Source organism: Theropithecus gelada, chromosome 1 (genome assembly GCF_003255815.1).
Source record: "Theropithecus gelada isolate Dixy chromosome 1, Tgel_1.0, whole genome shotgun sequence".
NCBI classification, from domain to species: Eukaryota; Metazoa; Chordata; class Mammalia; order Primates; family Cercopithecidae; genus Theropithecus; species Theropithecus gelada.
In genome coordinates, this window is record NC_037668.1 from 81,981,958 (window position 1) to 82,004,802 (window position 22,845).

Below are 22,845 nucleotides of genomic sequence, written 5' to 3' on the forward strand. Positions count from 1 at the left end.
AGTGCATTCTGGGGAATGTGGTTCGCTTTGGCCCAGAGGCGCGAGGGCCGGCGGAGTTTCTTCAGAGGAACTACAGCCCTGGGAGGAAGCGTCTATTTAGTTTCAACACAGACGACTGGGCTTGGGAGCCTACGGGGTTGCAGTCTGGAGGGCGCCAACAGCAGCTGCCAGGGCTGCTTTTCCTGGTGGGTCTCACGCCAGACCGTTGTTAGGTGCCCCTACCCGAGCTCCTGAGTGCTGAGAACGAGGAGGATGGGGTTTCTCCTTGTTCGGGGATCCAGAGATTACAGCCGTGGGTAGGGTCCTCTGACCACCAAGCAGTTTGTTCCAGGGGATGGCTGCGTATTGTGAGACTCCCTGCTGTGTTCTGGAGGTGGTTGTCAGTTGCTGATTACCAGGGAAACCCTTGGGATTGTGGCTGTGGTGAGGTGATTGTTAAGAGGGCGGCATTGAGCCTAGTGTAATCCTAACCCTTCCACAGCCCAATCTTAATTGGAAGAGGGCTTAGGTGCACGCTCTAGGGGGGATTCCAATATTGGGCCAATCCCCCCAATATTGGAATCCCCCCTAGAGCGTGCACTTCTGGAATCTAGGAACCTCCTAACCCAGGACGTAGGCTGATGATTGTTTACAGTTTCAATTCTTAGGAAGTTCCTCAGGAGGAAATCTTCTTGTCAATTCCACTCGAGTCCCCATAATTCATGAATTCTTCCAGAGAACTCAATTGTGTTACTTTGGGGAGCAAATATCACGGCAGTCTTTAGTGAGGTTTTAGAATCTACCGTCTTTCTTGACCAGAACACGCTGCAAGCACGTCAAGGTAGTCGGAGGCCCCTAACAATGGATAAATTCGTCATTCGAACGCCCAGAATCCAGAATAGCCCTCAGAAGAAAGATTATGGAGGAAAGGTTTACAAGCAGGCCACGATTGAATCTCTGAAGGTGAGAGGGGATCTGGGGCTAGAGGAAATGTGCAAAGGACTGATAGCAAGGTGGTACCAGAGGTTCTGTTGTGAAAAGACCTATGAATTATTTCTTGTTATGCCTCCTCCCGCAAAGTGTACCTGACCACTCCTCCTTTGTTTCCCCCATAGCTGTACAGACTTACATTTATCAATTTCCGCACACCTCTGCTACACCCTTGTAATTACTCAGGTTTACAGCATGTATGGTAGCTGGTAGGACAAGTCCCATTTGTTGTTATTCTTTTGCAAAATGTAGTCTGTTAGGAATGTTAAAGTACCAGATATGATTCTATATACCTACCCTGTACAGACTCATTTAGGGGTGGGTTTTGATGCTGTTCTCTCACATCTTACTGCCCAGAACTGTATCAAATGGCTTTACAGCTTCAGCTGAGACCAGGAAAGAGGCTGTTTTTTGTTGTCGTTGTTGTTGTTTTTGTTTTTCAGAAAGGGTCTCACTCTGTCACCCAGACTGGAGTACAGTGGCACGATCTTGGCTCACTGCAGCCTCCACCTCCCGGGTTCAAATGATCTTCCTGCGTCAGCCTCCCAAGTAGCTGGGATTACAGATACCCGACTAATTTTTGTTTTTGGTAGAGATGGGGTTTCACCATGTTGGCCAGGCTGGTCTCGAACTCCTGACCTCAAATGATCCACCCACCTCTGTTTCCCCAAGTGCTGAGATTACAGGCGTGAGCCACTGCCCCCAGCTGGAAAGAGGCTGTTTTAATGAACTCTTTGCTGCCTTGAACTCAGTCTGATGTCTGCAAGCAAGATGCAAAGAGTAGATACAATGAATCAATCAACATAGTCACCCAATAAGTGCTAAAGTAATTATTATTTTACTAAAATGAAACAAAACAACTTGTACTTGGTCCCCTTTGTCATCCTGAACCTTGCCTCTTAAATATCTTTTTCATTTTCTTTTATCAGTTCTTCTTCCTCCACTAGGTTCCTAGTGTTCGTGCTCCTCAGAGTTCTGTCACATTTTATGTATTTGGCCAGGATGACATCCATTCTTTAGGCTTTCTATGCTAAAACTGCCAGAACTGCACCTCCAGCCTAGGTTTCAGAAGGTAGGAGGATCTGGGGCTAGAGAAAATGTGCAAAGGACTGTAAGAGCGAGGCAGCATTCTGAGTACTTGACACATACTTAGTTGGACTCCTTTTCTGGATGTCCCACAGACTTACCAGACCCATATTGGAAAGCAGTGAAGGAGAGTATAAATAGGCCCTACTGGTAACTAGGTGATCTTTAGTAGCAAGTCAGTCCCTTCTCTAAGACCTCAGTTTCCTCATCTATAAAATGTGGAGATTGAACTATATCAGTGTTTCTTCAAGGGGGTGCTATTGTTGTATGGGGCAAGACAATTTGTCATTATTTGGAGCTGCTGGTGAGTTACAGGATACTTAGCATCCCTGGCTCTCAGGCACCTAATGCCAATGGCACCTCCCATTCTGATAACTGAAAATGCCGTCACATATTTCCAGACAGCACTTGATTGAGCCCTACTGAACTCTAGATGATCTTTAAAGTCTGTCCTAGTCTTGCAGTTCTGTGACTGCTTAGAACACATTCAAGGTTTTCAACTGTCTCTACCTTGTCAGAATATTCATGGATAATTGTACATAGCAATGATTCTCAATGAGGGATCATGTCAGACTCTCTCCAGGAAAAAGGTGGGAAGGAATAGTTGAACTACACATACACTCACCTACACCTACAAACACCCATATTATTATTATTTTTTTTTTTTTTTTTGAGATGGAGTTTCGCACTGTCGCCTGGGGTTAAGGGCAATGGTGGGATCTTGGCTCACTGCAACCTCTGCCTCCCCGTTTCATGCGAGTCTCCTGCCTTAACCTCCCTAGTAGTGGGGAATTAGAGGTGCCCACCACCACACCCGGCTAATTTTTTGTATTTTTAGTAGAGACAGGGTTTCACCATGTTGGCCAGGCTGGTCTTGAACTCCTGACCTCGTGATTCACCCGCCTCAGCCTCCCAAAGTGCTGGGATTATAGGCGTGAGCCACGGCATGCGGCCCAAACACCTATATTCTAATATACCTCCTCCTACCCCTCTCCCTTCTGGGTTCCTTCTTGTGCCCCAGTTGAAAATCACTATGTGTGATGATGAAAATAAATGATATGAAAATTATGGAATAAAAATAAAACAACAGGCTGGGCTCAGTGGCTCATGCCTGTAATCCTAGCACATTGGGAGGCCGAGGCGGGTCGATCACCTGAGCCCAGGAGTTCGAGACCAGCCTGGGCAACTTGGCAAAATCCCATCTCTACAAAAAATACAAAAATTAGCTGGGTATGGTGGGGCGCGCCGGTAGTCCCAGCTACTCGGGAGGCTGAGATGGGAGGATTGCTTGAGCCTGGGAGGCAGAGGTTGCAGTGAGCCAGGATGGCACCATTGCACTGCAACCTGGATGACAAAGTGAGATACCATTTCAAAAAAAAAAGAATAAAACAGCAGGCATATGTAACAACATTCCCCTTAAATGCATAATGCATTAGCTTTTCTTCCAAACCTGTTCCTTGTTCTCCTGTATTAATGTATATCCATATACCAAGTAACTGGGACTAGAAATCCAGGAACCATCCTTAACTCTTTTTTCTCTTATATTGAATTTTCTTTTTTCTTTTCTTTTCTTCTTCTTTTTTTTTTTTGACAGTCTCGCTCTGTCACACAGGCTGGAGTGCAGTGATATGATCATGGGACTATGATCACATCATAGCTGGGACTATAGGCACATGCCACAATACCTGGCTAATTTTTTTTTTTTGTAGAGACAGGATTTCATCATGTTGCCCAGGCTGGTCTCGAACTTCTGGGCTCAAGCTAACTGCCCTCCTTGGTCTCCCAAAGTGCTGGGATTACAGGCATGAGCCACTATGCCTGGCCTCAATTTTTAGTTTTACTTTCTAAAAGTCCTTCTTGCCCATACTAACTTGTCTTCCACTTTAAGTTCAGAATCATACTTCTCATCTAGAGCAGTGCTATGGTCTGTTGACTTGTCTCCCTGCCTTTGGCATCCCCCATTCACCTCCATTCCACTCTTACACCAGAGAAATATATCTAAAACAGAAAAGAAAATCTACTCAGGTCACTTTCCTGCCTAATCCTTCCATAGTTTCTCATTACCCATCAATAAAGATCACAGTTTTTTACATGGCACCCAAGGCCTTCCATGACCTGGCACCTGCCTGCCTCATCCCCTGCTAGTCTTTTTATTTATGCCTCATCCAGTGTCAACCATTCACAGTTCCCCAAAGATGTTGTGCTCTTTCCTTCCTCTGTGCCTTTGCATATACTGTCCTGTTTGCCTGGAATTCCCTTACTATCTTGTCTTGGAGGCAATGTAATGCAATAATTAAGAACACAGACTTAGGAGCCAGACTGCCTTACTAAAATCCCAGCTCTGCCACTTAACTACCTTTGTGACCTTGGTCAAGTTATTTAGCCTCTCTGTGTCCGTCTTAATCTATAAAATGGGGATCAATAATACCTGTTTTATAAGGTATTACGAAATTTGAGTGAGTCAACATATGTAAAGTGTTTGGTACAGAGTCTGGCCTATACTGAGTACTATGTAAATGTTTGCTATTATTGTTGTCATCATTCCTTTATAAAATCCTATTCATCTCCCATGATCTAGTTCAAATCCTCTACTATGGGGCCCTTCCTGACCACCCTTTTGTCCCTGAGACACAGAGCCAATCTAATCACTCCCTTCTTTGAGCCATCCCTGTATATTAAACATGTCTGTATCATTGTACTTATTTGTGCTGTATCCTGGTTGTTTCTTTACATGCCTGTGCCCCGCTATGCTCTGAGCTTCTTGAAAGACTATGTCTCATTGATTTTGTGTCACTGGTTCCTGGCACAGGACTTGCCTATAGTAGGCTGCAATACATTTTTCTGAATGACCAAATGAAGTAAAATAAAAGGCTTGGCTTGGCACATGAGACCTGTTCTATCCCAGTGTGTTTATCATCTCATGCCTTGTAGCCCCTCCTTTGTATGTATGCATTCCAGCCACACCTTATTTCTTGCTATTCTTTGTGTAAGCTCTTTCCTTCCATGTCTTCAGGGCTTCCTTGAACTTGAGGCTGGTCTCTTTTCCTTGAAAGCCCTTCTGTTTCTTTTTACAGAGTCAATTTCTACCCATTTGTCAACCCACTCAAGAACCACTTTGTCTATAAATCCTATATTATAAGCTCCATGAGTACAGGACCTTGAGTTGTTTTTTTGTTTTGTTTTGTTTTGTTTTTGTTTGTTTGTTTTTCCAAGACAGAGTCTCGCTCTATCGCCGAGGCTAGAGTGCGGTGGCATGATCTCAGCTTACTGCAGCCTCTGCCTCCTGGGTTCAAGCGATTCTCCTGCCTCAGCCTCCCGAGTAGCTGGGATTACAGGGGCCCACCACCACGCCCGACTAATTTTTGCATTTTTAGTAGAGATGGGGTTTCACCATGTTGGCCACCCTGGCCTTGAACTCTTGACCTCAAGCGATCCATCTGCCTTGGCCTCCCAAAGTGCTAGGATTACAGGCATAAGCCACTACACTCGGCTAGGACCTTGAGTATTTTATTTACCTCTCTACCCTTGGGCGTAGCACAGTGCCTGACACACATTAAGTGGTCAATAAATATTTGTCAAATAAATGAACGTTGAAATGCTTTCTGGGTTCTATAAGGTAGTTAATCCTTCTCTCATTAGTACTCTCAACATTTTGTTCAAGTATCTGTCGTAGCACTTACTTTACTGTATTGTAATTGTCTGATTACCTGTAGTTTTCTCCAATCCACTATGAATTCCTGAGACCCAGGACTGTAATATCTTATTATGTTCTGATTCTGCTCCAAGACCTAACACAGAGTGTGTGCTACACTGTAGGTAAAAAGTATTGAATAAACGGTAATCATCTGTATTCTGGCATGCCGTTGTAGGGTTTTGATAGTAAAGTATTCTATAAATATTGTGAAACAGCTTATGCATAGCACAATGCTAAGTACTATAGAGAATGTAAGAGAAATTTAAGATCAAAATACGAACCCTCATGAAACTTGCTGAAAAGTGATCAAATTATAAGAAGTTAATAAATGATGAAGCCAGGTGTGGTGGCTCATGCCTATAATCCGAGAACTTGGAAGGCCAAGACAGGAGGACCACTTGAGCCCAGGAGTTTGAGACCAAACTACAGGGTGAGGCTACATGGTGAGGCCTCATCTTTACCAAAAAAAAAAAAAAAATTAGCAGCCGGGCGCAGTGGCTAACACCTATTATCCCAGCACTTTGGGAGGCTGAGGCAGGTGGATCATGAGATTAGGAGTTTGGGACCAGCCTGGCTGATATGGTGAAACCCCATCTCTACTAAAAGTACAAAAATTAACTGGCCATGATCGTGCGTGCCTATAGTCCCAGCTGCTTGGGAGGCTGAAGCAGAAGAATTGCTTGAACCTGGGAGGCGGAGGTTGCAGTGAGCCGAGATTGTGCCACTGTGCTCCAGCCTGGGTGACAGAGCGAGACTCCGTCTCAAAAAAAAAAAAAAAAGAAAAAATTAGCCAGGCGTGGTGGCATGCACCTGTGGTCCTAGCTACATGGGAGGCTGAAGTGGGAGGACTGCTCGAGCCCAGGAGGTTGAGGCTGTAGTGAGCTATGACCATACCACTGCACTCCAGCCTGGGCAACAGAGCAAGACCCTGTCTCAAAAAATAAAATAAATGCTACAAAATTATATGTGATCCATTACAGAATTGTCATATAGACAATAAGGGTTAAGAGTTAAGAGAAGCGTGGTGGCTCACACCTGTAATCTCAGCATTTTGGGAGGCTGAGGTGGGCAGATCACCTGAGGTCAGGAGTTTCAGATCAGCCTGGCCAACAAGGTGAAACCTCGACTCTACTAAAAATACAAAAATTTGCCGGGCGTGGTGGCGGGCACCTGTAATCCCAGCTACTCGGGATTACAGGAGGCTAGGGAAGGAGAATCACCTGGACCCGGGAGGCAGAGGTTGTAGTGAGCCGAGATCGCGCCACTGCACTTCAGCCTGGGTGACAGAGGGAGACTCCGTCTCAAAAAAAAAAAAAAAAAAAGGTAAGAGAAGAGAGAGCTTAGTACCTGTTTTAGTGCCCAAAGAAGGCTATGTGGCAGGGCACCATAAAGGGACGGGAGGATTTGGCTAGGTCTGATATACTCTAGGGAAGTAGTGACATGTAACCATTCAATGAGTGGTATGTGCTCTTCTGTTTCCTCTATGTACGCATGATGCTTGGTGTGTTCACAATGGCAAATTAAAAAGAAATTGAGTTAAATGTGAATGTTAGAGTCAGCTTGGTCCACTTTCTGCCAAGTGACTTCCAAACATCAGCATTATGTTTTAATGCCAAGAACCTACTAAATGTTCAAGACTTAGTTTCCTCATCAATAACATCAGAAATAACAGTACCCCATCTGCATGATTATTATGAGAGTGAAATAAATAAATTCATGTTGAAAGGGCTAACCATTGGGCCTGGCATGTAGTAAAAACCGATAGTTTCCTCTTTTCATGTATGGAAAAGGAGGGGCTTGTATAGTAAAACCAAAGCTGAGGAGGAGGATGATGATAGTAGTAATAAGGATTACTACTAACATTTATTGAGTCCATTTTTACAGGCCAGGCATTGTGCTAACTAATGCTTTACAAATATTAACTCTTTAAATCTTAATAATAGCTTTGTGAAATGTATGCTTTTATCATTTATATTTTACAGATTAAAAACTAAGGCACAAGGCCGGGCGCGGTGGCTCAAGCCTGTAATCCCAGCACTTTGGGAGGCCGAGACGGGCGGATCACGAGGTCAGGAGATCGAGACCATCCTGGCTAACCTGGTGAAACCCCGTCTCTATTAAAAAATACAAAAAACTAGCCGGGCGTGGTGGCAGGCGCCTGTAGTCCCAGCTGCTCGGGAGGCTGAGGCAGGAGAATGGCGTAAACCCGGGAGGCGGAGCTTGCAGTGGGCTGAGATCCGGCCACTGCACTCCAGCCTGGGCGGCAGAGCAAGACTCCGTCTCAAAAAAAAAAAAAACTAAGGCACAGAGAGATTAAGTAGCTTGCTTGAAGTCACGTAGCCATTAGTGGCAAAGTTGAGATTTGAACTAGACAATCTGGGTCCTGCAGATAGTGTGAGCCAGAAAAAAAAAAAAAAAAAAGTGGAAGTTTCTGAATGCCAAACTGAAGAGGTATTAAAATCTTGGAATATTAGGACCATTGTACTTCTGTTATCACTATATATTACAAGTAATTTTGCCATAGGCTTATCACATTCTATAAAAGTGATTCTCAATAGAGCTCATGTAATGTCCATTTAAGTGGTAAAGGTTAATTTGGTTAATCTCTTTTTACTCCCTTAAGAGGAAGTGATTTCTTCTGTTGGTTGCAGTAAGAGATTTTTTAAAATTAAAAGGTCCTAGAGTATACCCATTCTTTTAGGTTAATTGCTTCAGAATGTTCTATAAACCTTTCCTTCCTTTGTAGGATCAACTAGCCAATATGTTGCCTCCTGCCCCCACCAGTGGAATGGTGCCCACATAACTGCTTATGAATGAATCATTTTCCCTAATTGGTTTTGTCAAACCTGACATTTCAGCAATCCACAACTGTAAAACCAGATGGTATATTGGAAAGCACATCTTCTTTCTGGCAATAACTGTTCTACTACTCATTGTAGCATACTTATTGATATTTTGTGTCCATTTCTTTTGTTCCTCCAAGTAATTAGAGTGATCTATTTTCTGGCCAATGCTTAGAGATTGAGACATTTCTTGATATATATGGAATTCTTTTGCTCTTGAATAGACTGATGTTTTTCCTATTCCTGACCTAAAATTTCATATCTGAAAACTGTACTATACTTAGTCCTTGAAGGTAGAAATAGTTTTGTTCAGTTACACCTACTGTGCACTGGGGATAGTGAGATAAATGAGAAATGGTTCCAGCCCTCAAGGGAAAGACAGCCTTGTTGATGGTAAGTATTTGCAGAAAGCATAGATGCAATAATAGGAGTCTATACAAGTTGCAGAGGGATGCAAAGTGGAGTATGGTAAAATGTGGTAGAGGAGAGGCAAGAAAGGCTTCATAGAAGACGTGATGCTTGAAGAGTCTTAAAAAAATAAATAAGTATTTATCAGGTAAATGAGGCAAAGAAAGAACTTCCCAGGCAAAGAGTATGAAATTCAAAAGGAAGCTGTAAATAGTTTGGTGTATCTGGAGCAAATGATGAGACTGAAAAGAATGTCAGGAGCCAAGTCATGGAAGGCCTTTTATGCCATGCTAGGGTTTGGACTTCTTTAGTTCCATATGTTGAAATTATCTGATGTGGAACCCTTAACCCGATTCCAGCCATGTAGAAATGCTGGATTAGGGCCGGGCGCGGTGGCTCAAGCCTGTAATCCCAGCACTTTGGGAGGCCGAGACGGGCGGATCACGAGGTCAGGAGATCGAGACCATCCTGGCTAAAACAGTGAAACCCCGTCTCTACCAAACATACAAAAAATTAGCCAGCCATGATGGCGGGCGCCTGTAGTCCCAGCTACTCGGGAGGCTGAGGCAGGACAATGGCGTAAACCCGGGAGGCGGAGCTTGCAGTGGGCTGAGATCCAGCCACTGCACTCCAGCCCCGGTGACAGAGCGAGACTCCATTTCAAAAAAAAAAAAAGAAACGCTGGATTAGAAGTCTCCAATTCCGCCGGGCGCGGTGGCTCACACCTGTAATCCCAGCACTTCGGGAGGCCGAGGCGGGCAGATTACGAGGTCAGGAGATGGAGGCCATCCTGGCTAACACGGTGAAACCCCGTCTCTACCAAAAATACAAAAAATTAGCCAGTCATAAAAAAAAAAAAAAAAAAAAAAAAAAAATTAGCCAGTCATGATGGCGGGCGCCTGTAGTCCCAGCTACTCGGGAGGCTGAGGCGGGAGAATGGCGTGAACGTGGGAGGCGGAGCTTGCGGTGAGCCGAGATCACGCCACTGCATTCCAGCCTGGGCAACAAAGCGAGACTCCGTCTCAAAAAAAAAGAAAAAAAAAAAAAAGTCTCCAATACAGAGCTGAGCTTGAACGCAAGAAAGGGAAATCCTTAGATGCCAGGAAGAGAGAGGAATGCCAAAATCAGAGCTGTAAGTGGGAGCTGAAGCTGAATAGTTCCAGGGAACATTGAATCCAGATATAATGCTTAGGGGCTGGATTTTAAGGCCAGTATGGATGGGAGATAAGACCTCGGGCTATTGTGATGTGGGGAGCTAGAACTGATCTCCCATGTGAAGCTGGAAGCCAAAACAGAACTACCATATGTTTGTGACAAATGAGCTCGAAAAATTCCATCCACTGGTCCAGGGAAGCAGATTGTTACCTTCTCAGGGTCTTAGATGGAAAAAGAGTTGACAGTAATAATAAATTGGAACCACATTCTTATTACCATGCATGAATATGTGTACAATCGTCTCTCAGTATCTGTGGGGGATTGGTTCCAGGACCCCCCACCCCCAACAGGTGCCAAACTCCACGAATGCTCATGTCTGTTATATAGAATGGTGTGCTATTTGCCTATACTCTATGTAGATCCTCTTATATAATCTAAATCATTTCTAGATTACAGGTTGAGCATACTAATCTGAAATCCAGAATGTCGCAAAATCCAACACTTTTGAGTGCCAACATGGTACCCAAAGGAAATGCTCATGAGAACATTTTGGACTTTGAATTTTTGGATTAGGGATGCTCAACCAGTAAGTATAATGCAAATATTCAAAAATCCCAAATCCCAAACATTTCTGGCCCCAAGCGTTTTGGATAAGGGATACTCAATCTGTAATACCTAATACAATATGAATGCTATGTAAGTAGTTTTTATACTGTATTGTTAATGGAATAGTGACAAGGAAAAAGGGCTCTATGTGTTCAATACAGATGCAGCCATCTATTTTTTAAAAAATACTTTTGACCTATGGTTGGTTGAATCCACAGATGTGAAACCTGCCAACCCAGAAAGCTAGCTGTAGTTAAATTCAGTCTATTTGCAAAACTGAAAAAGATTAATATAAAAACTGGCCTAGAACTGAGAAAATTCAAATCTTGGCAAAGGCCAATGTGAGATTTCTCTGTTAAGACACTTCATATCCTAGAGTGCAGAGGACTTTCATAGAACACAATCCCCTACAAGGATAAACTAATGGTCAGAAATTACAAAGTCTATAAGAAAATAAATTACCGAGAGAGAATGAGCAGACAGATGTAAGTAATAGAATTTCTACCCCAAGAAATAAAGATAAGAAAACAATCTCAAAGAGACCTTAAATATGTTTAAAATGTTTGTTATTGGTGGAGGGTGTCCAGATTCCTGGCGTTTTGAACAAAGAATTGGACAGAATGCATACAGCAACAAATGAAGCAATGAAGCATAGATTTATTGAAGTAAGTACACTCCACAGAGTGGGAGTGGGCTCAAGCAGGCTCAAGAGTGCAGGTTACAGAATTTTCTGGGGTTTGAATAGTGTGAATACCCTCTAGAGGCTTCCCATTGGTTACTTGGCTTACACCGTGTGTAAATGAAGTAGTGGCCTGCAACCAGTATGATTGGTTGTAGAAGGTGACCAATCAGAGGCTGAAGTGAAGTTACAAAGTTACACCCTATGCAAATGTCTGATTGGTTCCAGGAGAGGACCAATCAGAGGCTGAAATGAAGTTACAAAATTATACCCCTATGCAAATAAAGACTAGACATGTGACCAGTTTGGTTGGTTGTGCATTTTTCCTTTTTTTTTTTTTTTTTTTTTGGAGACAGAGTATTGCTGTGTCACCCAGGCTGGAGTGCAGTGGTGCTATCTCGGCTCACTGCACCCTCCACCTCCCAGGTTCAAATGATTCTTGTGCCTCAGCCTCCCGAGTAACTGGGATGACAGGCATGTGCCACCATGCCCAGGTAATTTTTGTATTTTTAGTGGAGATGGGGTTTTGCCATGTTGGCCAAGCTGGTTCAAACTCCTGACCTCAGGTGATCCGCCTACTTTGGCCTCCCAAAGTGCTGGGATTACAGGTGTGAGCCACAGTGCCCAGCCGAGTTTTCCTTTTGATTTTGTTCTAGGAAGTCAGCGCGAATCAGCTTTAGGTTCCCTGCCTCCAGACCTCATGATCACAGACATAAAGGAATAGAAACCAAAAGATAAGAACAGAATAGTATGAAAAGAGAATAGGTAAGTTTGGAGAAGAAGAAAAACAGAACTTGCCCAATGAAAAAATATCCTTATTGAAGCAGAAACATATCAAACAGGTTAAACATAGGCAGGCCATAGCTAAAGAGAGAAATACTTAGGATTTCTGAAGAATTCACTCAGGATGTATCATAGAGAAATGAAGAGACAGAAATATGAAAGAAAAAAGTACATAAGGGATAGAGAAGCCATGGAATTGGGGTTTCTGAAGTAGAGGCTTGTGAGGAGAATACTGGTATCAATTTTTGTTAGTATACATCTTAAACATTGTAAGGACAGGTTGAGCATGGTGGCTCACCTCTAATCCCAGCACTTGGGGAAGCCAAGGCAGAAGGATCACTTGAGCCCAGGAGTTTGAGACCAGCCTGGGCAACATAGTGAGACCCCATCTCTACAAAAAAATTTAAAAATCAGCAGGTTGTGGTGGCCCACCTGTGGTCCCAGCTACTTGGGAGACTGAGATGGGAGGACCACTTGAGTCCAGGAGGTCGAGGCTGCAGTGTGATCTCACCACTGCACTCCAACCTGGGCAACGGAGCATGACTCTGTCTCAAAAAAAAAAAAAAAAAAAAATTGTAAGGGTAAACACTCAAATGATAGAAATATAATACATAACTTCCAAACCATAGAGGGGAAAAAAAAGGGGCTGGGCACAGTGGCTCACACCTGTAATCCCTGTACTTTCAGAGACTGAGGTGAGGGGATCAGTTGAGGCCAGGAGTTTGAGACCAGCCTGGGCACTGGGCAACAGAGTGAAACCCCACGTCTACAAAAAATACAAAAATTAGCCAAGCGTGGTGGTGCATGCCTGCAATCCCAGCTACTTGGGAGGCTGAAGCAGAAGAATTGCTTGAACAGGTTGGGGGAGGAGAGGCGGAGGTTGCAGTGAGCCAAGGTTGTGCTATTGCACTCCAGCCTGGGTGACAGAACAAGACTTTGTCTCAAAAACAACAACAACAACAACAAAAATTAGCCAGGCATGGTGGCAAGTACCTGTACTCCCAGCTACTTGGGAAGCTGGCAGGAGGATTGCTTGAGCCCAGGAGTTGAAGGCTACAGTGAGCTATGATTGTTACCACTGCACCCAGCCTGCGCAACAGAGCAAGACCCCATCTATAGAAAACAAAAAAAGGAAAAAGGAAAAAAATAGATTAAAGAAAACTGTTAAATAGAAGATACAAAAGAAGAAAAAAGAAGAGAAAATATGTTCAAATATATCAATAATCATAATAAATACAAATGGATTAAACATGCCTATTAAAAGATAGAGTTTCTCAGATTGGAATAGGAGGCAGGGAACAAAATAAAGCAGCCACAGGTTATGTAAAGTGTAATGACCCAGAAAAGTTGAAAGTAAAGAGATGAAGACAATATACAAAAAACTGTCATAGACAGGAGTTCATTGAGTTCATTGAAACAATGTTTGTAACATGTAAAATATGGGGAAAGAAACTAAATACTTAATAGGGGAATAGTTTTAAACTTCTAAGACATTTGTATATAAAAATAATGGAATACTATTTAATACTATTAAAATGGATCAACCGGGATTACATATTTCAGTATGGATAAATCAATAAAATACATTGGTGAAAAAGACATGATATTTGCACTTTCTTCCTATTCAAAATTTCCCCTTACTTGGCTTTATTGATTTATTTTTCATACAGTTTAACACTAATACCATTTTATATTGTAACAGATCCTAGAAAAAGACTGTCTCAATTTTAACTAATGCCCCTGAAGACTGAGAACAAAGCAGTAGGTATCAAATGATATTTCCCAATGCGATTTTAGACCATCTATACAGAAGGCAATACCTGAAGACCAGTTTTGGGATCCTGAACCCATCACCCACCATAAGCTATAAAGTAGGTTGAAGTTAAAGGAAGAGGGGAGAGAGAATTCCTCTGGATGAAGCAGGAGTGCCACGGTATTTTTTCACTTGAAGAACTTGACTTTAGTTCCTGGGGTTGGTGGACAGAGATCAGACTATGCCTGGGAAAGTCTAAAGACAGAGAGTGGCTGACTGATGTCAAAAGGAGAAGTGGGTGCGTTGGGAGGGCTGTTACCAAATTCTTTAGGACAAAGGTGTGGGCAAGTGTGGGAGAAAATGCTGGCTGGCCTGGAATTGAATGAAAATGGATGGGTCCACAAAGATACTTGGAAAGGCAGTGGGATCCCTACAGGGAGAGCCTGTGGGAGGTGGGTTGCCAAAAACTGGGAAATCGAGAGGACTTATGGGTGGCTGGCAGAAGGAGACAGTGCCCACAGTATGGGAACTGCAGGTGAGAGCTCAACAGTGGGAGCTTTCCAAGGAACTGCAAAAGTAACCTATACGAGAAAAAGAAAGTCAGCTTTCAACATCTGCCAAGTCCAGGTAGTAGTAAAACCTGATTAGCATAGTATCACTATGTTAAAGTAAGGCTTTTCCTTCCCCTTTCCTCTTTTCCTTTTCCTGGCTTTGAACCTGGAAGGGTTAGAAACCAAAGCAAACAAGCGGATTGGAGAGGAAGAGAAGCAAAGCTGGGGTGAGAGGGAAATCAAACATACCCTCCTCCCACCATAGGCTTCTAGGCTGGAAGCAGACACCAGCCAAGGGAGAGAGATAAGACTTTTTTTTGTTGCTTTTATCAAACTGTCATATAGAAAATGCATATAGAAAAGTGCACAAATCATAAGTGTACATGAGGAATTTTCACAATAAACACACCAGCATCCAGATCAAGAAAGTATTACCAGAATCCCCTTTAGTTCCCTCACTGTGCCCACCTCCCTCAGATAATAACAATCCAAGATGAGATTTTTTGTGTGTGTGTAGTTATAAAAGCAAATTAAAAGTCTCCCACTTTACTTTTTGAAAAATTCTTAGTGGAATAATTTCAACACTATAGAAAAGTTTGGGCCGGGCGCGGTGGCCCAAGCCTGTAATCCCAGCACTTTGGGAGGCCGAGACGGGCGGATCACAAGGTCAGGAGATTGAGACCATCCTAGCTAACATGGGGAAACCCCGTCTCTACTAAAAAATACAAAAAAGTAGCCGGGCGAGGTGGCGGGCGGCTGTAGTCCCAGCTACTCGGGAGGCTGAGGCAGGAGAATGGAGTGAACTCAGGGGGCGGAGCTTGCAGTGAGCTGAGATCCGGCCACTGCACTCCAGGCTGGGCGACAGAGCAAGACTCCGTCTCAAAAAAAAAAAAAAAAAAAGAAAAAAGAAAAGTTTGCAACACAGTATGAAGAACTTTCCCATCTCCTTCACCCAGATTCTTTAACTGTTAATTTTTTATACTTAATGGAAAGATGCATATCAGCTTTAAGATGGTACATAGTTTCTTCTAGGAAGGGAAGGAGGGGAATGAGTTGATGCAGTGTACAAAGATACTTAAACTTTATAATGTTTTATTATTTTATGTGAAATAGCAAAGTGTTCATTTTTTCCATTATAAATAGTGGGTTACTCGCTGTACTTTTCTATGTGTTTGAAGATTTAAACAATTACTGGAACAAGAGAGAGTTTTGAGTTTTATCCTCTAGGAAGTGGGGAACTACTGAAGTGTGCTTTTGATTGTTGAAATAAACATGCCTGACTTCTCTGCTCATTGTTCTTGCCTATGAATTAAGACACTCTTAAGTGAGCTATAGAGTTGATTCACCTCAGCATTGTTTTTCTCTTCTCATCCTTATTGCCTCTCACTGCTAAGTGCCCAGTGGTGTCTGAGATGGTAAGATTAAAACTTGCACTTTTCCTAATAGATGCACCTCTCTTCCTGATTTGCAGTAAGCCATACCTGCTTTTAAGCAATTACCCATCATTTGGGGCCATCAGATGCACTGTACTTTGGTTTAGGTCATAATCAATAATTCATATGTCAATAGGAGCCCCATTAGCTCAGGTGAAGGCAGATGTCTTTCTAATGCAAATTTTCCATTTTCCAAATGACTTTTCTTTTTCCCAGAGAGTTGTGGTTGTAGAAGACATAAAAAGATGGAAAACTATGCTGGAACTTCCTGATCAAACCAAAGAGAATCTCATTGAAGCCTTACAAGAATTAAAGAAGAAAATACCTTCCAGGGAAGTGTTAAAATCAACAAAGATAGGTATATTCCTTCTTAATTTTATTTTTTAAGAAAGCTTATATTTTGTCTCCCTTCTTTCCATCCTCTCTCCTTCAAACATGAAGTTATCTCCCTTATCAATGCTTTCAATTCTCTGGTAAAGGACTGTTGTTTAAAAAATTATCTGTTGGTTGCAGACCAGTACCTTGGTAATATATAAAAAAAAAAAATCAGAAAAATGAAATGGAATGTACAAAATACCAGCCCGTTTTTAAAATTAGTTTCAACAGATATAGAATTACCCTTGTCAAATTACCATGAAAGTTTCTAAGTGCTTACATTTTATTTATGTACTTACTGGCATAACTGGCAATAACACATGGATAACATTTTGAGTGTGCTAGATGCTGGGTATGCAGAAATGGATACGACATCATTTGTGACCTCAAGAAACTTAGGGTTTGGGCTGGGTGTGGTGGCTCATGCCTGTAATCCCAACACTTGGGGAGGCTGAGGTGAGCAAATCACTTGAGGTCAGGAGTTTGAGACCAGCCTGGACAACATGGCAAAACCCTATCTCTACTAAAAATACAAAAATTAGCCAGACATGGTAGTCCATGCCTGTAATCTTAAGCTACTCAGGAGGCTGAGGCATGAGAATTGCTTGAACCTGGGAGGCAGAGGTTGCAGTGAGCCAAGATCGTGCCACTGCACTCCAGCCTGGGCGACTCAGACTCTGTCTCAAAAAAAAAAAAAAGAAACTTAGGGTTTGGTAGCGGAGACAAGCATATAGACAAATGGGAACAGTGAAATATTGTAGGTTATAAATAAAAACATGTAAATAGTGTTCTGGGTACTATTCTAATCTAAACAAGGTATATACTGGGGACTTCAGAAAAGGCTTCATAGAGGAGGTGACATTTCAGTTACATCTTGATATTATAGCATTGGAGATACTTAAAAGGTAAGTTGGGGACCATGTTGAATTGCCATTTTAGTACAGTACACAACTGTGAATAATATGCAAGGAAGTGCCAACATGTGTTACTCAAGCTGCTCCCAGCTCCCCAGGGAGTCCGGGACAGTCATTCACAGCTGCTGTTCTTGCCCTCACTAGGGCAGCCATTGCCTTGTCTGCCTCCCTTTGACCTCTTGTTCATGAGAAGCAGAAGAGAGAGCAGCTTCAGAACTGGCACTAACAGCTGGGAAGAGCTGTGCAAAATCCCCAGAGGGCCCCCCAAGAGTCTTAGAGTTGTACCCCTGTAATATAAACCAGAATCTGAGAAAATCAGATGCTTTAAGAATATAAAACCCTACTATTGTAGCCAAGGAGGTTCTCCCATCTGCTGCTGGATTTTGTCTTTATAGGTTATAATCACTAGGGGGCAATAAGACCATTCATATGAGCAGATAAAGTATTTCCACCAGTAGAGGGTACTAGTGATTAATATTTTATGACATGTATATGTGTACATATATATGTATATAGTTAAGCACATTCCACAAATACTGTATATGATCATAAATAGGCTGGATTTGAAGATTTGAAGATTATAATTAAAAAAATAATTTCTATTTGGTGTTTGAGTATAATTGTGAGTATGCTTTCAAGAATGGGTATTTCTGATGTTTGGAGATTTCATTTCAAGGATCATAACGAAACCACAACAGGGCTTGACTTAAGAGGACCTGGAAACCATCCAACTTTGAGTTTTGACTCTATCCCAAGCCTCCCCTAAACCTGAGGTTGTATGGAATATAGGAGTTTCTTGGTTTCTTTGTAGTTACATCAGTTGCTATGCTGAAGATTTCATTTGGATCACTGCCTGAGAGTGTTTACATTTCTTCAACCTTTAGTCTTCCTGCCTGTTCCTATCCTGTGGGTTATAAGGGACAAATATTTACTGAGTACCTTTTCTGTGTTGGGAACTATATAGGCATAATAATGAAGGAGACAGATATTGTCCTGCCTTTTTGGAGCCTGAAGTCTAATAGAAACACAGTTTAACAAGACTTTATCATACAATGTGATGAGTGCTCTGATGTTGGGGAGAAGTTAGCAAAATGACTATATGTGTTAGGAGTAGGGCAGAAGGTGTTGAAGAAATGTGTCAGGCCAGGGTACATCACGTGAGCTATATAGAAGGTGGAGGTGGGAGAGAACATGGTGCATTCCAGAAACTAAAAGTAGTTTGGTGTGTTAGAAATGTAATGTGCTTTAGAGAGCATGGCAAGAAATGAGACTGGAGAGACATTCTGGACCAGATGGAGAAGGTTCTTTGTAAGCCATTCAGAACTGTTTGGTCTTGGCATATGTATTAGTTATCTATCACTGTGTAAAAATTACTCTAAAATTTAGCTGCTGAAGACAATATTTATTATTTCACACAATTTTTTTAAGTTGAGAATCCAGGAGCAGCTTATCTGGTTGGTTCTGGCACAGGGTCTCTTATGAGGTTGCAGTCAAGCTGCTGGCTGGGGTTGCAGTCATCTGAAGGCTTGACCAGGGCTTAAGGATCTGCTTCCAAAATGGCTCACAGGATTGCTGGCAGGAGGCCTCAGTTTCTCATCATGTGGGCCTCTCCTTGGAGCTGCTCGTGACATGGCAGCTGGCTTTCCCCAGAGCAAGTGATCCAGGAAAGAACAAGAAAGCAAGAGAACAACCAAGATGGAAGCCACAGTGTCTTTTATAACCTGATCTCAGAAGTGATGTATCATCAGTTTTGTCATATGCTATTGGTCACACAGACCAACCCTGATACAGTTTGGAAGGCAACATAAGGGTATAAATACCAGGAGGTGATAATCATTGAAACCTAACTTGTAGACTGGCTACCATAGCCTGTATTTCTTTTCATTTATCTTAGATACATTATACTTCCTGGACCTGCAGATTCATGTTCATTGTTGAAAATTTACAGCCATTATCTTTTTTTTTTTAATTTTTTTTTTTAAATTTTTTTTAAGACAGGGTCTTTCTGTGTCACCCAGGCTAGAGTGCAGTGGCATAATCACAGCTCACTGCAGCCTTGAACTCCCAGGCTCAAGTGATCCTCCCGCCTCAGCCCCCCAGGTAGCTAGGACTGCAGGTATGCACCACCACATGCAGCTAATGTTTGTATTTTTTGTAGAGATAGGGTCTCGCTAAGTTGCCCAGGGTGGTCTCAAACTCCTGGGCTCAAGCAGTCTTCTCAGCCTCCCAAAGTGCTGGGATTACATGTGTAAGCCACTATGCCTGGCAACAACCATTATTTCTTCAAAAGTTACTCTCTTTCATTATTTCTGCTCCCTCCTTCTGAGATTCTATAATTAGAAGCATGTTAGGTCTTCTATTCTTCATACCCTTTAATTTATCTATTTTTTATCTCTGTCTGACTCAGCATTCTGGGGTAATATCTTCAGATACATATCTTCCAAGTCACTTATTCTCTCTTCAGCTGACTCTAATCTGCTATTTAGCCCATTTATTAAGGTCTTTATTTCAAAAACTGTTTTTCATTTTTACAAATTTGTTTTATCCCCAATTTTTTTTTTTTTTTTTTTGAGACAGAATCTTGCTCTGTTGCCAGGCTAGTGCAGTGGTGTGATCTCGGCTCACTGCAACCTCTGCCTCCTGGGTTCAAGTGATTCTCCTGCCTCAGCCTTCCTAGTAGCTGGGACTACAGGCACGCACCACCATACCCAGCTAATTTTTGTATTTTTAGTAGAGAAGAGGTTTCACCATGTTGGCCAGGATGGTCTTGATCTCTTGACCTCATGATCTGCCTGCCTCAGCCTCCCAAAGTGCTGGGATTACAGGCATGAGCCACTGGCCTTGGCTTCCCAAAGTGCTGAGATTACAGGTGTGAGCCACTGCACCCAGCCCCAAAATGTTTTCTATAAATTTTTTTTGGTGCATTCTTGTGATTGTGCCTTTTATTTCTTAAACATTTAATATCTAGCTCTTCTGTATTCATCTGACTATTCTAATATTTATGGTTCTTGGGGATTTAAATCTGTTGTTTATTGTTTCTGCTGACTGATGGTACTTGCCTTCCCATGTGCTTGTTGATTTTTAATTGCAAACTCATTATTGTATTTCTATTTTTCTTTTAACTTTATTTTTTTTTTTTTTGAGACAGGGTCTTACTCTGTCTCCAAGCCGGAGTGCAGTGGTGCAATCATGGCTCACTGCAGCCTTGAACTCCTGGGTTCAAGGGATCCTCCTGCCTCAACCTTCCGAGTAGCTGGGACTACAGGTAGATGCCACCATGCCTGGATCATTTTTTAAATGTTTTATAGAGAAGGGGTCTCGCCCAGGCTAGTCTTGAACTCTCGTACCCAAGTGATCCTCCTGCCTTGGACTCCCGGAATGCTGGGATGACTGGCATGAGCCACTGTGCCCAGCCTGTATTTCTATCTGTAGGAATTCTGTGGGTCTAAATTGAGAAGCTTCTCTCCAAAGGGGATTAACTTCTTTTGTTTCTGCCAACAGTCAGAGGCCATCTCTGACCTGGAATACTTTAGCACACCTCTTAAGGATCTCACCTCAGTATGAGAGTGCCGAGGATTAGCTTCCCTCATCACTGCTGGCCCAAAGCTAAGTATTTCAGCAGCATTGCTACTGATATCAGCCCTTAGGATAACCCTACCACTCCCTGAGTGCACCCTTCTAGCCTCTGCTAACTTTTTTGTTGGGGTTAGGTGGCTTTTATCCAGGATCTAGTAATACTGCAGTGAAAGAGTAGCTTTAGTCTGCCATAAAACTTGAGAGTTTGGTCTTTATCTTAAAGATAGTATAATTATTACTGAAGAGTTTTGAATGGAGGAATGACATATTCAGTTTAGAAAAATCTATCTGGTTGCCATGTGGGAAAAGTGTTGGACACAAGCAAACCTAGAGGCAGGAAGCTCAGTTAGGAAGCTCCTAAAACATCTGCATAAGAAATGAGAGTGGCCTGGATGGAGTAGTAATCATGGAGATGAAGAAATTGTAGTTGGAGTCAAGAGACATACATGTAATAAATCCAAAGGACTTGTAGATTGATTGGATGTTGGGAATGAAGATGAAGCAGTGAAGGCTGAGGGCTAGGTTTCTGATATGGACAAGTAGGTGGATGGCAGTACCACTCATTAAGATAAGAAACAGCAGGTTTGGAGGTGGAGGGAATAATAAGTTCCATTTTAGACTTATTCTGTGGAACATCCCAAAAGGAATGTCCCACAGAATGCTAGAAATACAAGAGTGAAGCTAAGGAAAGGTTGTAACTATACACTGGGGAGTCATTATCAGCATAGACCTGGGAAATGGTGTGATAATAGTAGATAAGCTGCTGCACGCAGTGGCTCACGCCTATAATCCCAGCACTTTGGGAGGCTGACGCAGGTGGATCACGAGGTCAGGAGATCAAGACCATCCTGGCTAACATGGTGAAACCCTGTCTCTACTAAAAATATAAAAAATTAGCCGGGCATGGTGGCAGGCGCTTGTAGTTCCAGCTACTTGGGAGGCTGAGGCAGGAGAATGGCGTGAACCCGGGAGATGGAGCTTGCAGTGAGCTGAGATCGCTCTACTGCACTCCAACCTGGGTGACAGAGTGAGACTCTGTCTCAAAAAAAGAAACAAAAAACAAAATAGTACATAAGCTTGCCTACGATGAGTATATAAGTTAAGAAGACCCAAGAGCTGAGTTTAAAATCCAGAAGCACACCAGTATTTAAGGACTTACAGAAGAAACTGAGAAGGTACGACCAGAGAAACAGAAAGAAAACAAAAGAATGCTGTCATAGATTGCAAAGGAAAGAGTGTTTCTAGGAGGGGATTGGTTAGCTTTGTCCATTCTTGTCTAAGTGCCGAATAAGCTACATCTAAAAATTACACATTAGATTTTGCAAAATGAAGTCATTAATGATCTTGCTTAGGACCATTTCAGAAGTAAGGTTAGGGGCAGAAGCTTGAGGAGTGAAGAAGATGTATGAAAATGAAACAAAATAGACAACTCTTTCAAGAAGTTTGGTATTAAAAGAAAAGAGAGGTGACAATATCTGAAAGGGAATGTGGGATTGAAGAAAGTTCTGTTTTTTAAGATGGAAAAGGATCCTAACATGTTGAATGCTAATGGCAAAGATTCTGTAGAGTGAGAGAAGTTAATGTAGGAGAATAATAACAGGGTGAGCCCCTTAAATTGTTAAGATTGATAACCAAGATGAGGATTAGCAAGAGCCTTGGATCATCATTTGATCTGTGTTTTATAGAATCTATATTCATTCATTCATTCAACACATACTGAGCACCTTCCTTGTCCTATGCCTTATGCTGTGTGCTACAGAATAATGCATGGTTCATGTTTGTAAGGCGCCCACATTCTCTGGAAAAATAGGCATTCAGGTGTATAATAATGATTGACGTGAAAATGCTAAAATCAAGGGATGTACAAAGGTCTGTGGGAATACGGGGGAGACAGTGAATATCTGCCTAGGCAAGTGGAGAAGGATTTTTATAGAAGTGATGGGATTTTGCTAGGTCAAAATGAGATCTGGCTCATTGCAGGCAGAGACATGAGTAAAGGAATGGAAGCTTGAAAATCCTG

General features: G+C 42.4%; 1 protein-coding gene across 1 annotated transcript in view; it reads left to right on the forward strand.

Annotated features, from left to right (window-relative positions):
- The first annotated feature begins 6 nt into the window (after positions 1 to 6).
- TCEANC2 (transcription elongation factor A N-terminal and central domain containing 2) overlaps positions 7 to 22,845 on the forward strand; it is a 45,683-nt gene continuing 22,844 nt past the window's right edge. The window contains exons 1-3 of the mRNA XM_025364390.1: positions 7 to 185; positions 799 to 942; positions 16,177 to 16,318. Coding sequence (XP_025220175.1) covers positions 841 to 942; positions 16,177 to 16,318 — 244 coding nt within the window. The 5' untranslated portion in view covers positions 7 to 185; positions 799 to 840. The remainder of the gene's footprint in view (positions 186 to 798; positions 943 to 16,176; positions 16,319 to 22,845) is intronic.